We start from the raw sequence: 22349 nt of genomic DNA, 5'->3' as shown, positions 1-22349 counted from the left end.
CTGTGAAACATACTGAGAATGTCAAAAATTTTAAGCTAAAAGTCTTTCTTTCTTCCTTTAGTCTTATATTTTCCTTGTATTGACTTCAAGAATTATCTTACACTCCTTCACTGCTAAATGTAGATTTTTTTCCGAATGCATTTTTATTCAATTCAGTACCAATAAATACTGGAAATAACAGTGTAGTATTACAGTGCCTATAAGTAGTTTTTACCCCATTGTAAGTTTTTACATTTTATTGTTATACAACCCTGGTAGATATAGTTTGGCTTTTTTGACATATCATCAACAGAAAAAGACTCTTTAATGTGTAAGTGAAAACAGATCACAACAAAGTGATTTAAACTAATTACTGATATACAACACAAAATAAATGATAGCTTCAGCATTCACTCCCTTTAAAATGAGATACCTAAATCATCACTGATGTAGATAATTAGCTTTAGAAGTAAAAAAAAAGTTGTTAAATTAAGAACACCTGTCTGTAGGGATGGGGTTTCAGTTAATTGTAGTAGAAACACAACTGTATATGGAAGTTCCAAGTTGTGGTGAGTCAGCATTGTGGTCTAAACTACTTGATGAAGACAAAAGAACATTCCAAGCAACTCAGTGACAAAGCAAATGAAAAACACAATTCAGAAGATGGATACAAGAAAATATCCAAGTCACTGAATATTCCTTGGAGTCCATTTATATCAATCAGTAAGAAATGGAAACAATATGGCACAGCTGGAAATCTGCCTACAACATGCCACAAAAACAGAGGAATCACAAATGGAAGATGTCTAGTGAGGGGGGCACCAAGAGACCTCTGATAACTTCAGTGGCTGAGATTTGAGAGACTGTACAGGGATACTCAGAACTCAGCTGGAAAAAGGTTCTATAGTCTAAATCAGGAGTTCTTAACCTGAGGTCCGTGGACCTCTAGAGGGTCCATGGATGGGTTTCAGTGGATCTGTGAGAGTCATATAAAAATTAACATTTATATTCACTGTACAGCCCGGTACTGTTGATTTAGAGTAGATGTAGTAGTAGTAGTAATAATGGTAGTAGAAAACGTAGTAGTAGTAGTAGATCGATTTTAATTTGCACAAGAGGAGAGTATTTCATTACTTTTTGCATAAAAAAGGAGTGTTTTTTTAGATTGTTCACTTTAAAGTTTAATAATACTTTGTGTATGTCATATATGTATGAGATAATCAAAATTAGATAAATAAAGTATGGTATATTCACTGCATGCAAAGCTGTGTTAATGTTAATATTTCTGGGAAGTGGGTCCATAGCTTTCTTCATATTATTAAAGATGTCTGTGGCTCAAGAAGGTTAAGAATCACTGGTCTAAATAGACCAAAACTGAGCTTTGGGGATATCAAACTAAACACCATGTTTGGAGTAAGCGAAATACTGGACATTATCCAAAACATACCAATCTCAGTATCATGATGTTGGGGTGCAGGACTTGAAAAGCGTGTGAGAGTGGAGGGAAAAACAAGTGGAGAAAAATGCACAGATATTGTGGAGTAAAACCTGATGCTGTCTGCAAGAAACATTTGTCTTAGGAGAAGATTTGTTTCCCAGTAAAACAAAACCCACAAGCATAATGCCAAACCTACACAAGAATGACTTAAAATCAACAATGGTGATGTCCAGGAGTGAATGAGTCAGAATCCAGATCTCAGATCAACTGAGAATTTGTGGACGGACTTGAAAAGGTACTGTTCACTGACAGTCCTCATGCCAACCTGATAGAGCTTGTGAAGTTTTGCAAGCATCTACTAGGTACATCTACTAATTCCAGACTTAATTATTTTGGATTTTATATTTGTAATTGGGCGGCACGGTGGTGCAGTGGGTAGTGCTGCTGCCTCACAGTTGGGAGACCTGGGGACCCGGGTTCGCTTCCCGGGTCCTCCCTGTGTGGAGTTTGCATGTTCTCCCCGTGTCTGCATGGGTTTCCTCTGGGCGCTCCAGTTTCCTCCCACAGTCCAAAGACATGCTGGTTAGGTGGACTGGCGATTCTAAATTGGCCCTAGTGTGTGCTTGGTGTGTGGGTGTGTTTGTGTGTGTCCTGCGCTGATTTGGCACCCTGCCTGGGATTGGTTCCTGCCTTGTGCCCTGTGTTGGCTGGGATTGGCTCCAGCAGACCCCCGTGACCCTGTGTTCGGATTCAGCGGGTTGGAAAATGGATGGATGGATATTTGTAATTGATTTAGGTCACTTTGCAGAGATCTGGTGTCACTTTGACATTCTATTGATCAATATCAGTAAAGCCAAAGCAAAACCACAGTGATTTAAGGGTGTATAATTAATCAATTAAATGCATTTTTTCCATCACGGGGCAACACAAGGTTGGAGTCTGTCATTTTAATCCTGAGTTTAAGACAGGTGATAACCTGAGACAGAAAATAAGTCCAACATGTGGCACAATCATGCACACACATACACCACAGCACTCTGATGCCAGACAAAAAGCGGCTAAAAATGCATATGTTATGACATGTGCATTTCAATGTGAGAACTGTTGCTACACCTGTGAATGTTCAAACTCCACATAGTTGTGACCAGGTAGCAATTTAGGCAGTGGTTCTCACAGATTCTTGGAAGCAAGCAACACTAGCCACAGGGTCACCCTTCTGTGTTGTCTATACATTTTAAGTCTTGAAGCCCTTTTTGGAAATTCCAAAAATTCCATGGAGACATGTTAAAAAGTTATTCTTCACACAAGGAACTAAGGACATAATGAATTAGTTACTAATAGTATGGTAGACAATAAGATTTTAGGGACCTTCAAAACTTCACTTAACATCCATATTACTAACCGAGAATGCTAAACCGGATGATGGACGCAGGCACATCCGGCAATGGGCCGTAGCTGCAAAAAGACGTACTGCGCAGGCGCAAAAAGAGTCCGCGAGAGTCGGCTGAGGAGCCGAGAAAGGCGGACGAAAGAGGGCGAGAGAGGCGGATGAGGGGCCGCGAGAGGCGGACAAGACCACAGAAAAAAGGAGTGAGCACAGGAAAAATGGAGAAATGAGGAAACGCAGGCAAAGCACGAAACACATTGCACACGAAACTAGACCCAAAAAAAAAAAAAAAAAAAAAAAAAAAGAGGCTCGCGCACAACAGCAAGGCACCCCCCCCCCCCTACAGGCACCGGACGGGACACACACCAAGAGGGGGATTCAACAAGCCCATGGAACACAAAAAAAAGAACACAAAACCACCCCACAGACCCTACAAGCAAGGGACGGGACACATACAAACAGGGGGATTCAACAAGACACAGGAACACAAAAAGAAAGAAGACGCTCGCGCGACAACAATCCTCACCCCCCCCCCCCCCACACACACACACATCCATAAGAAGTGACACCCAAAGCCACATATTCTAAAGTGAACATCAACACCTTCACACTAGACAGCATAGGTGTCAGCATAGGTGGATCTCCTTACAATAAAGCACTATTAACCGTTCAACTGCAGAAAAGGAAACATATTAACAGTGACTGCGATCCTCCTTATTACTTATCCATATTTCGCATGCTGAGAAAGAAACAAGTCATGAATACACGGTCACGGGTACAAAACGAAAAGGAAAGGATAACAGGAACAAACACACGAACACGAAAGAAACAACAAAATAGACGGCTATGCAGCATAGGTGGATCTCATTACAATAAGGCACTATTAACCGTTCAACCGCAGAAAAGGCTCCATATTAACAGTGAGTGCAATACTCCTTATTACTTACCCATATTTCTAAAAGAAAAAATGACTCGACTCCAAAAACGCAAAGCTCAACTAAAGCTTCTAACTAACGATGTACCTAAAAGTAAAAACTTTATGAACTGCATTAGATCCTACAATACTTCATTTAATATGCACAAATCTACATCCTAGATCCACATGACGCAAACTATCAATCAAAGTGCTGCATCGCAACAGGCACGGATTCAAAACGAAACACCTCCCGTCTCAGACATACGTCAATGGCAGCGAAGGCTACAACGGGCTTCTCACACAGCACAGGCAAATCGATTACAGCTCCAAAACAACACATCCCAAATACTACACATGCAACAACGCGCCTCTCAAACGGCACAAGCAAAACATACACCAGGAAAATTCATTCGGATTAATGAATGTCATTTGCAATCATTGTCATTCAGTTCACTTCCCTGAAGAAACAACTGGCAATACAAGTTATACATTTACACGTTGTTGTCAAAAGGGTCAAATTAGACTGCCTTCTTTACATTCATATACTGAATATCTACAGAAGCTTATAACTGACGATGTACCTGAAAGTGAAATCTTTATCAACTACATTAGATCCTACAAATCGGAATCCACTATGAACATTAACAGTGGCACTGCACGTGACATCCGTCTTGAAAAAATGTTTATTGATGAATGTTCAATGGCATGAACAAACGTTTATGAATAATAATATTCGATTTGGAGGAAAGGTACTTTTATGAGGAGGAGATTTTAAACAGTGATTAGCTATTCTTCCAGGTACCATGCACTCAGCTATTGTTCAGTGCACCTTAAAATACGCAGACAATTGGCATTGCTTTCAAAAGATACAGTTAGTAAAAAAGATACGATGTCCAGAACCAGATCATAACAATTGCTTATTACAACTGAGAGATGGTACACTCACGAATACAGATGGACTTCAGCCACATATTATTACAATTCCTCAAGCCTTTATCTGCGACGACTTAGTTACAGAGAGATTTGGAACAGCAATCTCATTAGACCAAATGCCCCTTTTAACACAACGCACTATATTATGTCCAAAAAATATTAATGTGGAAAACATAAATACCCAAGTCATTCCATTACTTCCTGGAAAGACACAACTCTTTCTAAGCTCTGACAAACTTGACTCTGATCACAACAATAACCATCGTAAATGACCTTACAAGTTCTGAGCTGGAATTACCTTTTACACTTAAACGGCGTGTACAAAGAAATTTTCAAATAAACCTTTACACTGTGCCACACACTTTATTGTTTGCTTTCTATTTGCATCATCTACACCGTCACACTATTCTATATCTCATTCATACATCACGCTCTTTGTCATTCCCAACACCAGGGGTTGGCGAGCGAAGCGAGCAGGGGGCGGAGCCCCCTAGTACTTTAGAGAAATTACTGTATGTAGATGATGACGTTTGTTGAGTGAATAGCCTCTTCTTGTAAAACTGTTCTAATATTTAAATTATGGAATTCATTTTGTATTTGACTCATTTAGAGCAGCGGTTCTTAACCTGTGGACATTTGCCTGGTGGTCCGCGAGCAAAGCTTGAATTGCATGTATTTTAAAAATTAAAAACATGAAAAAGAATAGATGTTGTAACTTTTTGAAATTATTGATTCATTTCAATCGCTAGATGGCGATAGCGAAAAAGTGCATTTCGATTTTATGTTTCCTTTTAGTAATTTAGTTACACCGGAAATCAGATGGGCCCTGGCGTCTTCCCGTTTATATTGACATTCAAAAATACACTTTTTTATTTGAAAACTAATAAAGTAATTAAATTAATTGAACATATGGATAGATTTTTAATAAAGAAAGCAACCGAACATAAGGACAACGATGATGATTCCTCAGACTCATCTTCACAACCTGTGTGTGAATCAAATGCAGTTCCGGAGAAAAAAAGACGAACTCCCATACGACGGTATGATGAAAAGTATTTGTGCTTTGGGTTTATATGCGTCATAGTAAATGATCAACCCAGACCACAGTGTGTAATATGTTCACAAATTCTTGCAAATGAAGCGATGAAACCTGCGAAACTCCGAAGACATCTTAAAACTAATCATACTGACTGCTCGGAGAAACCATTGGAATATTTTATGCGCAAGAAACATTCACTTGATAATCAGAAGTCTTGCATACTGCAAGCAACTAAAGTCAATGAGAAGGCTTTAAGAGCATCATTTTTAGTGGCTATCCGAGTTGCACAGGCCAAAATGCCTCACACAATTGCAGAAACTCTGATAATGCCTGTTGCTATAGATATGTGTCGAGAGATGTTTGGTAAAGCCTTGGCAAGTAAACTGAAAACAATTCCAATTTCAAACGACACAATTCAATGACGTATAACTTTGGCGGCAGCTGACGTTGAAGAACAGTTGATTTCAAGGCTGCAAGATTGTAAACAATTTGCTATTCAATTGGACGAATCAACGGATGTTTCCGGCCAGGCACAATTAATAGCTTATGTCAGATATATCTGGATGGATGATGTTGAAGAAGATTTTTTATTTTGTAAAGTTTGTCCGGGTCACACAACAAGTGCAGAACTTTTTGCTATCCTTGATAATTTTATGGCAGCCAATAGCATCGAATGGTCCTGGTGTATCGGAGTGTGCACGGATGGTGCTGCAGCAATGACTGGAAAACGAACAGGCTTGTGGGAACGTGTGCGTTCTAATGTGCCAACTGCCACATTTACGCACTGTATGATTCATCGGGAAAGTCTTGCGAGTAAAAGAATGAACACGAACTTGAAATCTATTTTTGATCAGGCCATAAAAATTGTTAATTACATCAAGGCTCATCCACTGAATTCTCGTCTCTTTGCTTCATTATGTTTGAATATGGATTTTGATCATGAACAGTTACTGATGCACACTGAAGTTCGCTGGTTATCAAGGGGAAAAGTGTTTAACAGACTGTTTAAATTACGTGATGCGATGAGAGAGTTTCTTGGAGGAAAAAATTCACAGCTTGTTGTTCATTTGAATGACAATTCATGGGTTGCTGCTCTGGCTTACTTGGCTGACATTTTTGAACAGCTGAATAAACTGAATTCATCTCTGCAAGGGAAGCACACAAACTTAATTACCCTCAGTGATAAAGTGTCTGCTTTTATGAAAAAACTTGATCTGTGGAAGACAAGATTATTTCAGGGTAACTTTGAAATGTTTGATCAATTGCATGAATTCACCGAGAAACAAGAAAATGCTGAAATCAACAAGCCCGAGTTGGTGAAATTGATTTCTGAACATATTCAATCATTGCTGGATCAATTTAACTTCTACTTTGGTGATTTGAACGTTGAGAGTTTTTCGTGGGTTTCCAGTCCGTTTCTTGCACACATTGATTCATTAAATTTACCAACGTCGGAATTAAACCAATTAATTGAACTGACCAGTGATACTACATTGAAGATGATGCATCCGAGAGTGAGCTTGATGAAATTTTGGACACAAGCTTCACATGAGTATCCAGAACTGTCTCAGAAAGCTTTCAAAATAATTTTACCCTTTGCGACATCATATCTTTGTGAATGTGGATTTTCTGCACTGGTTACAATTAAAACAAAATGTCGTTCACGGCTTGAAGTCGAAGATGAACTCCGATTGAGTCTTTCAAGCATTACACCTCGTTTGGATAAGCTGTGCTCAAATTTGCAAGCTCAAGGCTCGCACTAAAATTAAATGTAGCATTATTTCTAATACTAACTATTGTTAGCAGTAAGTGACAATTATTCATTACAAAAGGATGCAATTACAATTTGTTTCATATTTGACATAAAAATTGATGAAACGGTGTATGCAAACATCAATGTAAATTGTAAAACGAATATTATACTTTTTAATTTGAAGTTGAAACATTTATTAAAATATATAATAAATAATTTTAAATATCAACTTTATTATACCTATAGTCAAGTCACTCAAGTGTAGTAACTGAATTTCTTTTATAGTTACACCAAGTTAGTAGTACTAACTATTATATGTATAGTTGTATACGAAAGTATAGTTATATATTATATAAATTTCTAGTGCGCCAGTAGCAAAATTTTCAGTAGTGGTCCGTGGCTGAGACACACATTTTTTAAGTGGTCCTTGAATCTCAAAAGGTTGAGAACCGCTGATTTAGAGTACTCTTACTTTTACAATCCCTTCTAGTCTACAAAGTACAGTTATGTGTTAACAGGAATGACTATAGACTTTTCCAGCTTACAGTACTGTATACAGAGCTCATAATAAAAGTAGCATTTTACTACTGGAAGTACTAAAGAATTCAATATGCACATCATTTTACTACATTAATGTTACTTTTCCTTTTCCAATTATATTATTAATTAATTGCCTTTTTGTGACTGAACAGGTGATTTATTGCACACAGCCTCAGAGAGTCACAGTACACTAGACCCTTGATAACTGTCATAACAAATGGATAAAATACCAATGTGTGTGTGTGTGTGTGTGTGTGTGCACGTGTGTGTGTAAGGAGGGGGGATATTGTGTATCACAAAACATCAAAAACATAAATGAATAGCACGCACTAGAAGAGAACCTAGTAGTAAGCTTTAAAGTAACAAAAACCTAAAGCAAGAAGGTGACTCTTGCAAGCACAATACAATTATTTTTCTACTGTCACCAAACCTTCATATCTTCATCTTATACAGTTCATTATTTCCTAATTTAGGTACATCTAATCATTTAGTATTGCTATTTAAGTAAACTCATCTGTGCCCCTGCACACTTGACAAAAATATCAACTCAATGAATACTGGATTAATATAATATTACATGTTGATAACAGGAATTTGTGATCTTCTTATCACTTGTCCTCTGTGTACCATATGACATTTACAATTAGAATTCAGATAGGATAATTCAACTGAGGATGCACGTTTCAAATGCTCTTTATAATTCATTCTCAGCAGCATCTTTTACAGGTGGGTTTCCTGGTGGCTCAGATCTAGTGCACAGTAGCACTTAGTAGCAGTGACCTGTCTCTAGAGCTGCCCTCAAAAGATTCTGTCAGGCCTTAGTGTGTATTTGTGTGGCAGTCTGCACACCTGTCAGTTGGGGGAAATAAGACAGGTGTATACGGCCTAACTGTAATCAAGGGCCCTTTGAAAAAAAAGGCCTCCATGAAGTCTATAAGCTGTCAGACCAGCTCAATGAGACCCCTTATCGTTACATACAATATATTCCCTATCTGTAAAAACATACTATACTGTGCCTGCATAAAGCTCAGTCCCTAGAAACATTGATCACTTATTATTTAAATAATGCATTTCTGCACAAGAAATTTGCTGATGGACATGAGGGAGAAACAGTGGAATGATACAAGTGGTGTTAATATAAACAATGCCTTAAAATATGAAATGAGATGTGTTTTACCTAGTAATATTTAATAAATTCATTACCAAAATATGCTCATCACGTACTCTCAGACCATGTCTTGCCTATGTGTTTCATGAAATGTGTGAACAGCAAAATCACCTACAGGCCAACTTTATCATGTGTACCTTCCCATGTGACACACTGTGTAGTCATTGATAACATTATATGTGTAGAACCAACAGATCATAGGTTTGTGTAATTCAGAGAAAGGAACAGAAAGACTAAAGACTCATTTGGTTTTGACTGAGGTATTGTATTATTTACCAGACACACTCCTTATACGTTGTCACAGATGTGATATGTAGTAGCACTAGTCAACCCAAATGAGATCCATTCCTTTTATTGCTTGCAGGTGAACTGAACACAAAAAAATAAATGGTAGAGAGTCAGAAAGACATCATCTGGTGAGATGATTCATGCTGATTAGAGAATTAGGAATCACCAAAAATTGTAGATACCTTCAGTTTTATGCCAGCAGTGCATGTAGGATAGTGGCAGCGAACGTGTTACTATATGGACTGTATAGTTTCATATCAACCACAGGGCCCCCTGATATTACTAGAGCAATACTTGAATGTCACAGGATACCTTAACATTGTGCTGATCAGTTCAGTAAATGCACATTGTCAGCAGGAATAACTGTAATTCAGATTAACATCAATAACTAAATTTCACTCTAGCTGAGAAGTAAGACTGAACAAGCCATTTGCAGCAGTCGGCCTTCACCAGATAATTCTCAATACCAATACAAACATTGGCGTTTACACGGATTATAAACCCTGTGCTACATTTTCAACACTAGTTCACGGGCATCCACGGTGGAGAGGCCAAGGCCAGTGCCTTTACAAATGCCGCCAAACATCCCGGAAACACGAGTTATATATTTTTTTCAGCATTACTGTCTCTGTAGTGTTAGATTTAGACTAGAATTACTATGGTGAAACTATTTATTATATTGCCTTTTCAACTTTCCTTCCTCTTTTGCAAACATTTCAAATTCTGTGTATTAGTATACCAGTTGCTTTGCTGGCTTTTGCTACTTAACTGTATACCATACTTAACTATTCATAAATTCTCTATGTGAAAATTTGACTTTATGACTCTTGAAAATGTGGCTTGAAAATGTACTGTCCATATCAAAACCTCATATTCTGAATTTGCATCAGAAAAAGCATGCACCAGCAAAACTGTTTAAATTGCTGCCAGTGGAGAGACAGAATGAATAGTGCACCACCAACAGTTTTGTCCAAGCTGTTCGCAGGATTACATTTCTTGCTCTCTCTGTTTAAAAGTTTTGTGCCTTTGACTTTTCAGTATTATTTTTGCTCCATTATTAAATGAACTGTGTGTCCTCAGTTGTCCTAGACCATCTTGGTTCCTGACTATCCCAGATGATGGAAAATGTCCAGGCTGCGGGCACCCAGAGTATCACAATGAAACAGAGTCTATTAAGTGTTAAAAAGGTAGGTAATTGGCATTTTAAGTGCTTTATATTAAGCAGGAATCCCTGGTTACGGTAATATAGGTTTTTAAGACTGTCTTAGAGATATTTGGGAAAACTGGTTGAGGGACTTAGGATGTGCCTGGATGCTTTATTATTTTTCCAAATGTACATATTGAAAAATTCACTGTCAGACATGGTTTCAGCAACAGATTAGATTTCGATAGTCATGGATTGGCTCATTATGGTGTCATGACACCACAAGGCACCAAATTTGAAAGCAGGTCAGTTCTGAATCTTGTTGCTTCTGAGGGTGTCAGTCAGACTTTGAGTCAAAGGGCATAATGAATTACATGAGTTCCTAACAACTTTTCAGCACAGTTTCAAATACTTTCACTAGTACTATTTATAATGTTGTTATGGTGTAATCGTGTTGTGTACTTGTATTTATCTTGTTCTTGTTCCAAGTTCATACAGACCTGTATCACAAGGAAGTCAGCAGGCAGAAGCAGTGTATCTGTCTTTGCCAGCAGCTTTATTTTCACACCTCTGTGCTGTATAATGGAGTTATTTGTATCGCTTAATAAGTGCCAACCACAACTGCTGTTCAAGCAACAGTGAACTAACGCTCATATAATATTCTTCACTATTCAACATCACCATCTTCAGCTTTATTAGTTTAATATAATATCACTAACTGGCATGCTTATTGTAAAAAAAAGCCTTTTAGAATACAGAAATTGGATATTATTCAGATTTCTTCTCATATTAATGTTTAATATAAAGTAAATATACTGTTTAAGTTTCCCTCTTTTTGTTGGTAATACTTTTAGTCTCTATGCACACCACTCAATTTTGTGGTTTATAAAACAACTTACTTTACCACCGCTTCCAAAAATTTTATGTGTATGTTGGTGATATGGTTGAAACCATGCCCAGATAACTTTAGGACAATTCAAAGGTAGATGAGAAACCAATATACTGTTAGGTCAGTGTACTCAATTAAATGGCCACTTGATATATGCTTCTCAATGAGAGGAACTGTGTAGCAGCACTACTTAAATTGCCTACAACTCCCAGCAGACCCGGCAGTATTACACTATTGAGCAGATTCTGAGGGTGCAGAGGTTACTATGAAGAAGGATAATTGAGCGAAAATTTTAAAAAGGAGCAAAAAGACACAGAGCGGATTATGATCATATGTCTGTATTTGTTTTTATGCATCTATTAGATTATAACTACAATCACATTTGGATGTAAGTGCTGTCCTGTACCTGCTTGTCCAGGTGAGTTGTGAGTCTTGGTTAAATATGTCTTTGTCTGAGGAGTGCAACCAATCATGCCAAATCTTCACCCTACAACTGGAACTTATTAGGACAAATCTTTATATTTCACTGCTAACCACTGCACATTTTGTAACGGGTTGTCCCCAGACATGTATTCTCGCTTGAAAATCACATCTGACCTCTTTACATTTCTTTCAGAGGGCTGTTCACAGGGTTTTTCATTCCACACACCATCGTCATCTTCACCTGCTATACTGGACTGTGTTGGACTTTGCTGTTAGTGTTAATTGTTTACTGACTAGTGTCTGTTGTTTTGTTTGGTTTCATTTATGTAGTGTATGTAAATAATTATCACCACTGGGGAATTGGGGAGAGCTTTTGTGTACACTTTTTTAATATTGTTTTTTTTTCTCTTCATTATTTGATTAATATACACTTTATTATCTTTATTATTGATCGAGTCAGTCGAGTTGATCTGTGTGTGTGTGTGTGTGTGTTGGGTCAGGGTTGTGTGTGTTCCTAGGGTACCCATAATAAAGTAAAGAAATCACCGCATTTGGAATCTTAGCGTCCTTGGGACCACTACAACTGACTGTGCATTATTACTTGCATTTCCCAACACATGGTAGAACAATTGTTCCTCATTAACATTCACTCATTTTCTGGACTTGATTATTTCAATACCATGGTTGCAAGGAGTTGTAAAGTTTCCTAGCAGCACTGCATATTAAGAACTAAACCTGGATGAGATCACAGTCTACTACAGGGCACTCTAACTCCCACACCCACTTTTACTAACACAGGCCCACCTTAGACTTGTCAAACAGCCTCACCAACACATCTTCAGATCAGGGACCTAGCTGAAGTACCTGGAGAAAAACCCACATGGGCACAAGGACATGTACAAACACTCTCACATTAAAGAAAATCAGGCATGACTTTAGCATTTAGTTATGTTAAATGACTATTTCAAATATACTTCTACAGCAGTGGATAGAGATAAAAAAGCCATGCTGAGAAAATATCCAAAAATAACTTAAAATAGGTAGAAAAATATAATAAGGGAGCCTAGTGCTTCTGCATCTTCCAAGAAAGGCATACAGTCTGCAATAATACCAAAGAGTCTAGATGCTTTCAAAAATGATTAATCTATTAAATGAAAACCACACAAAAGGTAGGAATAATCACAGTACATGAAGTAACAAAAGAATAAATAAAGTAAGGCAAGGTAGGAGCCAGCTCTGGATGAGATCCAGTATAAGTGATATACATTACACTGCAATTTTATATTTTTCTCTCCAAAAACTCAATAAAGTGATTATTAAATAGACTAGGGGGCAAAGCCCACTGCTCGCTTCACTCGACCACCCCCCCAGACGCGTCTCTGCCGCTCGCGTTGCGAAGGGCTCTGGCTGAATGCATGCTAAGGAGATGCAGACGGATCAGCTGCTGGCTTGCTGCTGCTGCGTGTTCTGCTTGTTGCACTGTGCATCGATCATTTAAAAGCCTGTACAGCAGCTGTCCTTTTCTCTCGCTGCTTTGTCTCGCCAGATGTTAAAGTGTCTCTCACAGAACTGTCGTGGGATGTCAAAGTGCCTCTCGCAGGACATCAAAGTGTCTTCCAAGAAGATCATGTCTTGATCCAAGATTTTTTTATTATAATAGAGAGATAAGTTTATTACTGGAACTTTATACTTGTATTGAATAACCTGCATTACTAGTATACAGTAGATATTTTATTTAACAGTAGAAATCTATAAATTAACATTATAGATGTTAATTTCATTACGGAAACACACTTAATTTAATTCTGAATTGCTAAGGGCTGAAGCCATCCTGGCAGTAGTTTTGCTGATGCTGGATGAATAATACTGTACTGTATATACATCCATGAGGGAATTTTGCTTAAAACTGGGTGGGAACAATTACACGGCTCACTGTGTGTCACATCACCAATCCAATGCCTCATGAAGGCGTCATGCAAAGTAGGGGTGGTTATTTTGAACTGCAAAGATCACAGGTGCTCTTGTTAACTTGGTCAGACAGACAACAATATTCTATTTACAATGAACCATCTACAGTTTCCTAAGAAAAATGCATTAGACATTACACATTTTAAAAATAAACCTAAACTATTCTAAACACAAGCAGCCTATTGAAAGGAAAACCTTTCTATAACATGAGATTATACTTTGGCATTTGTCAACATCAATGGACAAATGGTAAACGTGAATGAAATGTTGTCGCAGGTGCTTTGTGTGCTCCCTATTGTTCAGTGTTACAACAGTAGTGTAGGAGTCATTGTCAGTTTGAAAGAATTGACAGATATGCTTGTGAAAATATGAACTATAAAAGATGCATTTGAAGTGAACGGTGTGTCACCCTTCTTCAAAACAGAACTGATAATGAAGAGCTACTGGATATACAGATTTCAGTACTCAAAACACCAGAATCAAATCTACCTAACAACACCAGTAGGTGCACAGATGAAGCTGCACATCTAAATGAATAACTAAAGAAATTTAACATCACTCTCGGATTAGAAATGCAAACATGCCCTCACAAAATAGCTGCAGCGTTTCAACACACTGCATATTTGTAAACCACAATGCTTATCTAAACTCCATTTGCTGTTGTTATTTCACATAGTGAGGTAGTAGTTAAAATGACAGAAAGATACCTTAGCAGACAGAGGCACTTCTCAAACATGTGGAGCCCAGTGTCTGTCTGTCTGTCCCCACTGTTGCAATACAAAATTAATTATTAATCTCCAGTTACCTTGTTCTACTGAACTCCTGAATGGATAACAGCTATTTTCACTTTTTATTTTCTCTCAGCATCAAGTCTTTTGTTCAATATTTTTTGCTCTCTCTCTCTCTCTGAAACTCTCACAACGGTTTAAAACCCTACTGGAGGAATTGGGGGCCAGTGTTTTATGAAGAAGCCCTATGAATGTAGCTTTTGCAGTGCAGGATTTCACTGCTATTCACTAAACATTTTGTGACAGGTTGTCCCCTGACATGTTTTTTAGTTTGAGAATCCCCTGTGACCTCATGAGACTATCCTAACAGAATCAAGCCCAAAGCAAGAAACAGCATTAGGTAGCATTGCACACTCACATAATCAATTTGGATCAGTCAGTCAGCCTAACGCACATGTCTTTGGAGATGTAGGAGGAGAAACAGACTACCCAGAGGAAAACACAAGCAGACATGGGGAAAACATGAAAACTTCATGTAGAGAACATCTGGGCACATGATTAAAACCCAGGACAATGGATTGGCAGAGTAGCAGCAACAATTAATCCATTACACCATATCCTCTTTAATAAAACCCCTGTGTGCGTCCAGTGTCCGTGTGTGTGTGTCTTCTGGTGAAGTGCACATGCACGGGTCACGGTGCAATACTTCAAAGCAGATGCTTCAAAGGCCACCTGACGCGTCACACAAGACAGAGAGGGCGGCATATAAATAAAATACCAAAACTATAAAAAAGATAAAATATCATGCGGCAGATCCATTCGGATTTTGGTAAATGAGGTAAGACCTAAAACATAAAACACGAAAAATCCAATCCGGTACTGAGATGTGGAGACCAGCTTCCCCATTGTTCTGCAAGTGTTCACTCTGAAGATGTCAGATTTGCGATTAAGAAGCTTGGCACGGGAAAGTGTAACGTGTCAGTCGTTGAAGGGGTTTTCCGAAATATACGAATTTTCATGATATTACAATACGATGACTTTTAAAAGCAGATTTATTTTCGCGCACATTACATCAGTTGCAGGGGAGAATCTGCTGATTGCCCACTGTTGTGACAGAAAATTAAACGCATATTACGGACAGCAAAGCCAGTATTACTGTCAGAGAAAATTATAGGCATTTTACGGAAAAAATTTACTGAGGTAAAAGGTCCCTTGCCATTTAATATACACTGTTCCTACTAATGTTTATGTTCTAGTGCCCATTATTGTAACGGGCTTAATGTCTAGTTTATATATAAAGTACCTTGATGATGATCACACAGTTACTGAGGAGCAGAAACTGATCTGACAGTAATTGTGGTTTAAATTGCACCACCCTGACCACTAAGGGTGGAAATTTTCTGGGACTACATCAGATGGTTTTATCATGATACTTGGAACATGATAATGTAATAATGTAATTTTACGCTTTGAAATATATCGCTATGTATCCCTGTGACACCCTGCGTAGTGGAAAATGGGGGGCAGCAGTCTATACTCCAGGTGTCTAGTATACGGGAACGAGCATGACCAGGATGGTGGTGTAAGACAGGGAGACACGAACACAATAGGGGTGGGTTTTACAAAGAGAAGTGGGAGAAGAATGAAAAAGAGAAGGAGAAGAAAATGAGTGTTTTTTGACTTGCGAAGTCTTTTTTATGGTATTTCTGACTGGGGTTTTGGGAGCTGCAATTTCCCTTACTGGTAACACCTGCTAAAATGCCTCACAAGCTTACTGGCAATTGGGAGGCTTTGTCTCATCCCATTGGTGGTTTATGGAATTAAAGTCAGAAGGGAAGTAGGTAATAGCTGCATCTGCACACCAGCAGGCCTCTGACAGGTAGCTTTTCTTCAACACTGGCACAATTGAGCATGTCCTTCACTGTGCTGTCATTGATGTGGGCAATGTGTTTACTACAGTTTAAGCAGTAATGGTACATGCGGCAGAGCAGAAGTGATCTCTCATCTGAAATGTTGGACCTGCTCAAATTATAATTTTTAATATTAACATATATCAAACTACGATGAATGAAAAGTAACAAATTTCCCTTCTGACTCAAGTGATAATGCATCCAATTAGAAGGATAAGGGCATTATGGGCATGGTCAGAGGAATGACAATACTATCATTATCCCCATCCTATAATCGTATCTAACAACACTGCCTGTGTACTCTTATTATTTAACTCTAGGGCACCACATCCATAATGATGTCAAAAAGGCTGAAAATGTACTACAGCAATCAGTGGTTACAAGGTGAAACAGATGTGAGCATTTTCATGTATTCTCACTCAGTGATATTCATTTTAAGTCCTGACCCACTAGGTAAGGTTCAGGCACCACAAAAACAAACAAGTAAGAATACAATGCTGGACTCCAGCCAGGAATGCAAGTAGTTTGATCTCCTGTTCTGATTCTTCACACATCATTTCACCTGTAGCCAGTTAATTACTACAAACTCATCCAGATAACCATGCTGCTTAAAGATTTCTGTAATCAATCTTATTTAAGCAAACAGAGTATACTCTTGAGTGTAGCATCACCTACAAACATGCACGTAAATCCTTAATCTTACTTAGATGTAATATGCTTGTAGATGCTTTAAAATATTAAGATAAGCAATTGTTCATCAAAGCAAACATAGAAATCTCAGAATTTACATCAGATAACAAAAAAGGGAATGAAAAATTGCTTTTAAACGCCCAGGCTGCCAGCAAGATTCTATCAGATGTGTCCTCTGTGAAAAAGTACCTAAAAGTCATTTGATCATCAAAGAAACAAAGATAATTAATCCATGAACTTCACCTGCAGGATGGCTGTAGAATATCGCTGGGGTATTCACAGTTCCCATGAAGGCAGTAGTCTTTATAGCTCTCTGGACAAGGGACTGACGGTACTCGGGCCTTCTCCTCCAGCTTATTTGCATTTTCTTCTGCAAACCAAACAGGTGGCATTTTACATACGAAAAGAACTATTTACTTCATTATGCATGCATTATCCATTCTGTAAAATACCACATTAGCAGGTTTTGTAATGTTCTGTACTGTAAACTTAAAAGAAAAATGTGGCATGATAAATATGCTTTTCTGAATGTCTCCAAAATATCATACAAATTAATACAAATGTACACTTAACTCATTCATAACAGCATGCAAGACAGGCAGATCACTAAGTTTATACAGAACTTTTTATATTAAAAAACATGACAGGTCTTACTAAAAACAACAATCACAGGAGTGAGGGATTAGTACTGATTTTTCAAGTCAGATATTTCTTCACAATCATAATATATATTAATTTGTCACATAAAATTGTGTTCTATGTGAAGTATTAATTATGAATTTAGAAAAATACCTAGCCCGTTCTTGCATTTCAAAATGAAGGTGATGGCTCCAGTGTCCAAACATGAAAACAAAAGCTTTAACACGTACTAAAAACATTAATTTGAAGCAGCATAGTTTTAAGAGGCATACATGTGACACATCCCAGCCAAAGGGGATGCACAAACCAGTGTGTTTCTTCGTGCCAGTCCGAAGCCCGGATAAATGGGGAGGGTTACATCAGGAAGGGCATCTGGTGTAAAACTTTGCCAAATCAATATGCGGACAACAATACCTGGGTTAACAATGACCACCACCAGTACTGTTAGCCAACAGGGCGCTGGCAGAAATTGGGCTACTGTTGGCCGAAGAAGAAGGAGAAGAGGAGGAGGGAGACGTGTCCGGAGGCAGGAGGGGAGGAGGAAAGTAAAGAGAGTGGAACTGAGGGTAGGAACTTTGAATGTTGGCAGTAGGACTGGTAAGGGGAGAGAGTTAGCAGATATGATGGAGAGAAGGAAGGTTGATATATTGTGCGTACAAGAGACTAAATGGAAGGGGACTAAGGCCAGGTTGATCAGAGGTGGTTTCAAATTGTTATATCATGGTGTGGATAGGAGGAGAAATGGGGTAGGGGTTATTCTGAAGGAACAGTATGTCAAGAGTGTTTTGGAGGTGAAAAGAGTGTCAGACAGAGTAATGATTATGAAGCTGGAAATTGGAAGTGTGATAATGAATGCTGTTAGTGCATATGCCCCGCAACTTGGGTATGTGATGGAGGAAAAAGAAGATTTCTGGAGTGAGTTGGATGAAGTGATCGACATGGCTGTGGTGGTGAATATGTATTTTAAGAAGAGGGAGGAACACAGGGTTACGTACAAGAGTGGAGGAAGATGTACACAGGTAGATTACATCCTATGCAGAAGAGTCAATCTGAAGGAGACTGAAGACTGCAAAGTGGTGGCAGGGGAAAGTATAGTTAGGCAGCATAGGATGGTGGTCTGTAGAATGACGTTGGAGATCAAGAAGAGGAAGAGAGTAAGGGCAGAGCCAAGGATCAAATGGTGGAATTTGAAAAAGGATGACTGCAGGGTTGAGTTTAGGGAGAAGATGAGACAGGCACTGGGTGGTAGTGAAGAGTTACAAGATAGTTGGGAAACTACAGCAGAAGTAGTAAGGGTGACAGCAAGAAGAGTGCTTGGCGTGACATCTGGACAGAGGAAGGAGGAAAAGGAAACTTGGTGGTGGAATGGGGAAGTACAAGAGAGTGTACAGAGGAAGAGGATAGCAAAGAAGAAATGGGATAGTCAGAGAGATGCAGAAAGTAGAGAAGAGTACACAGATACGAGGCGCAAGGTGAAGAGAGAGGTGGCGAAGGCTAAAGAAAAGACTTATGATGAGTTGTATGAAAGGTTGGACACTAAGGAGGGAGAAAAGGACATGTACCGATTGGCTAGACAGAGGGACTAAGCTGGGAAAGATGTGCAGCAGGTTAGGGTAATAAAGGATAAAGATGGAAACATACTCACAAGCGAGGAGAGAGTGTTGAGCAGATGGAAAGAGTACTTTCAGAGGCTGATGAATGAAGAGAACAAGAGAGGGAAGAGGTTGGATGATGTGGAGATAGTGAATCAGGAAGTGCAACGGATTAGCAAGGAGGAAGTAAGGACAGCTATGAAGAGGATGAAAAATGGAAGGGCCGATGGTCCAGATGACATACCTGTGGAAGCATGGAGGTGTTTAGGAGAGATGGCAGTGGAGTTTTTAACCAGATTGTTTAATGGAATCTTGGAAAGTGAGAGGATGCCTGAGGAGTGGAGAAGAAGTGCACTGGTGCCAATATTTAAGAATAAGGGGGATGTGCAGGACTGTAATAACTACAGGAGGATAAAATTGATGAGCCACAGCATGAAGTTATGGGAAATAGTAGTGCAAGCTAGGTTAAGAAGTGAGGTGATGATTAATGAGCAGCAGTATGGTTTCATGCCAAGAAAGAGCACCATAGATGCGTTGTTTGCTCTGGGGATGTTGATGGAGAAGTATAGAGATGACCAGAAGGAGTTGCATTGTGTCTTTGTTTACCTGGAGAAAGCATATGACAGGGTGCCTCAAGAGGAGCTGTGGTATTGTATGAAGAAGTCAGGAGTGGCAGAGAAGTACGTAAGAGTTGTACAGGATATGCACGAGGGAAGTGTGACAGTGGTAAGGTCTGTGGTAGGAGTGACAGATGCATTCAAGGTGGAGGTGGGATTACATCAGGGATCTGCTCTGAGCTCTTTCTTATTTGCAATGGTGATGGACAGGTTGACACATAAGATTAGACAGGAGTCCCCATGGACTATGATGTTTGCTGATGACATTCTGTTCTGTAGCAATAGTAGGGAGCAGGTTGAGGAGACCCTGGAGAGGTGGAGATATGCTCTAGAGAGGAGAGGAATGAAGGTCAGTAAGAGCAAGACAGAATACATGTGTGTAAATGAGAGGGAGGTCAGTGGAATGGTGAAGACACAAGGTGTAGAGTTGGCGAAGGTGGATGAGTTTAAATACTTGGAATCAACAGTACAGAGTAATGGGGATTGTGCAAGAGAGGTGAAAAAGAGTGCAGGCAGGGTAGAATGGGTGGAGAAGAGTGACAGGAGTAATTTGTGACAGACGGGTATCAGCAAGAGTGAAAGGGAAGGTCTACAGGACGGTAGTAAGACCAGCTTTGTTATATGGGTTGGAGACTGTGACACTGACCAGAAAGCAGGAGACAGAGCTGGAGGTGGCAGAGTTAAAGATGCTAAGATTTGCACTGGGTGTGACGAGGATGGATAGGATTAGAAATGAGTACATTAGAGGGTCAGCTCAAGTTAGATGGTTGGGAGACAAAGTCAGAGAGGCGAGAGTGCATTGGTTTGGACATGTGCAGAGGAGAGATGCTGAGTATATTGGGAGAAGGATGCTAAGGATAGAGCTGCCAGGCAAGAGAAAAAGAGGAAGGCCTAAGAGAAGGTTTATGGATGTGGTGAGAGAGAACATGCAGGTGATGGGTGTAACAGAACAAGATGCAGAGGACAAAAAGATATGGAAGCAGATGATCCGCTGTGGCAACCCCTAATGGGAGCAGCTGAAAGAAGAAGAAGAAGAAGACTTGTGACAACAAAAGTAATTTTGAAGTATAAAATTTGATCAGAAATTCTTGGTAATATTATCTTGAGCTAAAGACACATGTCCTGTTCACTTGTCTGCTCACAGCAGCTCTCACTGTATGAGTTTTGACATTGACCCTAGCCATGCCTCAAACTTCCCAGATTTTCGTAGCTTTGGGCTATATTTTATCCTACTTTTTTCTGTGCAGTTCTGTTTCCAAGAGTGTTATTGTGTATTGATTTTCATGTTGAGATTACACACTGTCACACATGTGTGATTGGTAGGTACTGTTGGCTAATGTCTTCTGTCTTCCTCTGACATCACTTACATTGTCCCCCCTTTCTGGACCAGTCCCTTCCTGCCCGTAAACCACATGACCAGCAGTTTGGCCATCTTGAATTTACTTCTGGTTTGAACTTGAGTCTGAAAAGACAATTCTGCAACTTATTGCATGTTTTTGTTTGTGCAAACCTTTAATTATACAGGGTCACCAGGGTGGTGCCACAACCCTTTCATGTTGTTGTATCTTCTTTTACAACACATACTTCAAACCAATATATCCATGTTGTTTTAGAAAGCAAAAAAAGCAAAAAAAATAAATAAATGAAAATAAATAAGAAAATAAAAATAGCAGATTATGTGACAGAGCCAAACCATGCAAAAACAGATATAAATGACACAAACCAATTATTGAAATTTATGGCATACTAGCTGTGTAAGCCCATGCTGTGAAAAGCTCAGACTCCTAGAAACTATTGAAATTGTCAGAAAAAAAAACTGAAATGCAGAGTCGGTGGTTTTGTTTTGCCGATGTGCTCACCCCCTTTGTCTATCAGTGGCTAGAGCAAGTTTTTCTCTTCTCAGAGGTTTTGTTTTGCTGATGTGCTCACCTCGCTTGCATATTAGCAGCTAAGCGAGTTTGTCTCCAACTCGCTAACTTGGGACGCCTTGCTGGCTCCTTGAGCTTCATGCTGTAGCCTTGCACTTCCAGGACAGACAGACAGACAGACACACACACTTCCACGTGTAGACGTTTATATATAAGATGCTGAGTGATCATAAATTAGAACATTTTCATTTTATCAGTATTTTTTAAATCATGCATGCAAATGACACAACCATAGAATGTGCATAATACTGAATGCTGACTGGCTCTGTGAACTTTGTATTAACATGCGCATTGACTCAGTTCTTTCAAAAATCTATGGCTTTTATGAAAAATGCAATGTAGTATAATCAGTTCAGTTCAGATTTATTGTTATGTATACA

At 39.0% G+C, this 22349-nt stretch overlaps 1 protein-coding gene across 3 annotated transcripts in view; it reads right to left on the bottom strand.

The window, feature by feature from the left end:
• tmeff2a (transmembrane protein with EGF-like and two follistatin-like domains 2a) overlaps positions 1-22349 on the bottom strand; it is a 748263-nt gene that overhangs the window by 58794 nt on the left and 667120 nt on the right. For 2 of the 3 annotated variants that reach the window (XM_051930531.1, XM_028807628.2), the window contains exon 8: positions 17437-17563. In XM_051930531.1, the coding sequence (XP_051786491.1) occupies positions 17437-17563 (127 nt within the window). The remainder of the gene's footprint in view (positions 1-17436; positions 17564-22349) is intronic. The other variant, XM_051930530.1, reaches the window with a different exon arrangement.

Source organism: Erpetoichthys calabaricus, chromosome 8 (assembly GCF_900747795.2).
Source record: "Erpetoichthys calabaricus chromosome 8, fErpCal1.3, whole genome shotgun sequence".
In the NCBI taxonomy this organism is placed as follows: domain Eukaryota; kingdom Metazoa; phylum Chordata; class Cladistia; order Polypteriformes; family Polypteridae; genus Erpetoichthys; species Erpetoichthys calabaricus.
This window is presented reverse-complemented; position numbering and strand designations above follow the sequence as displayed.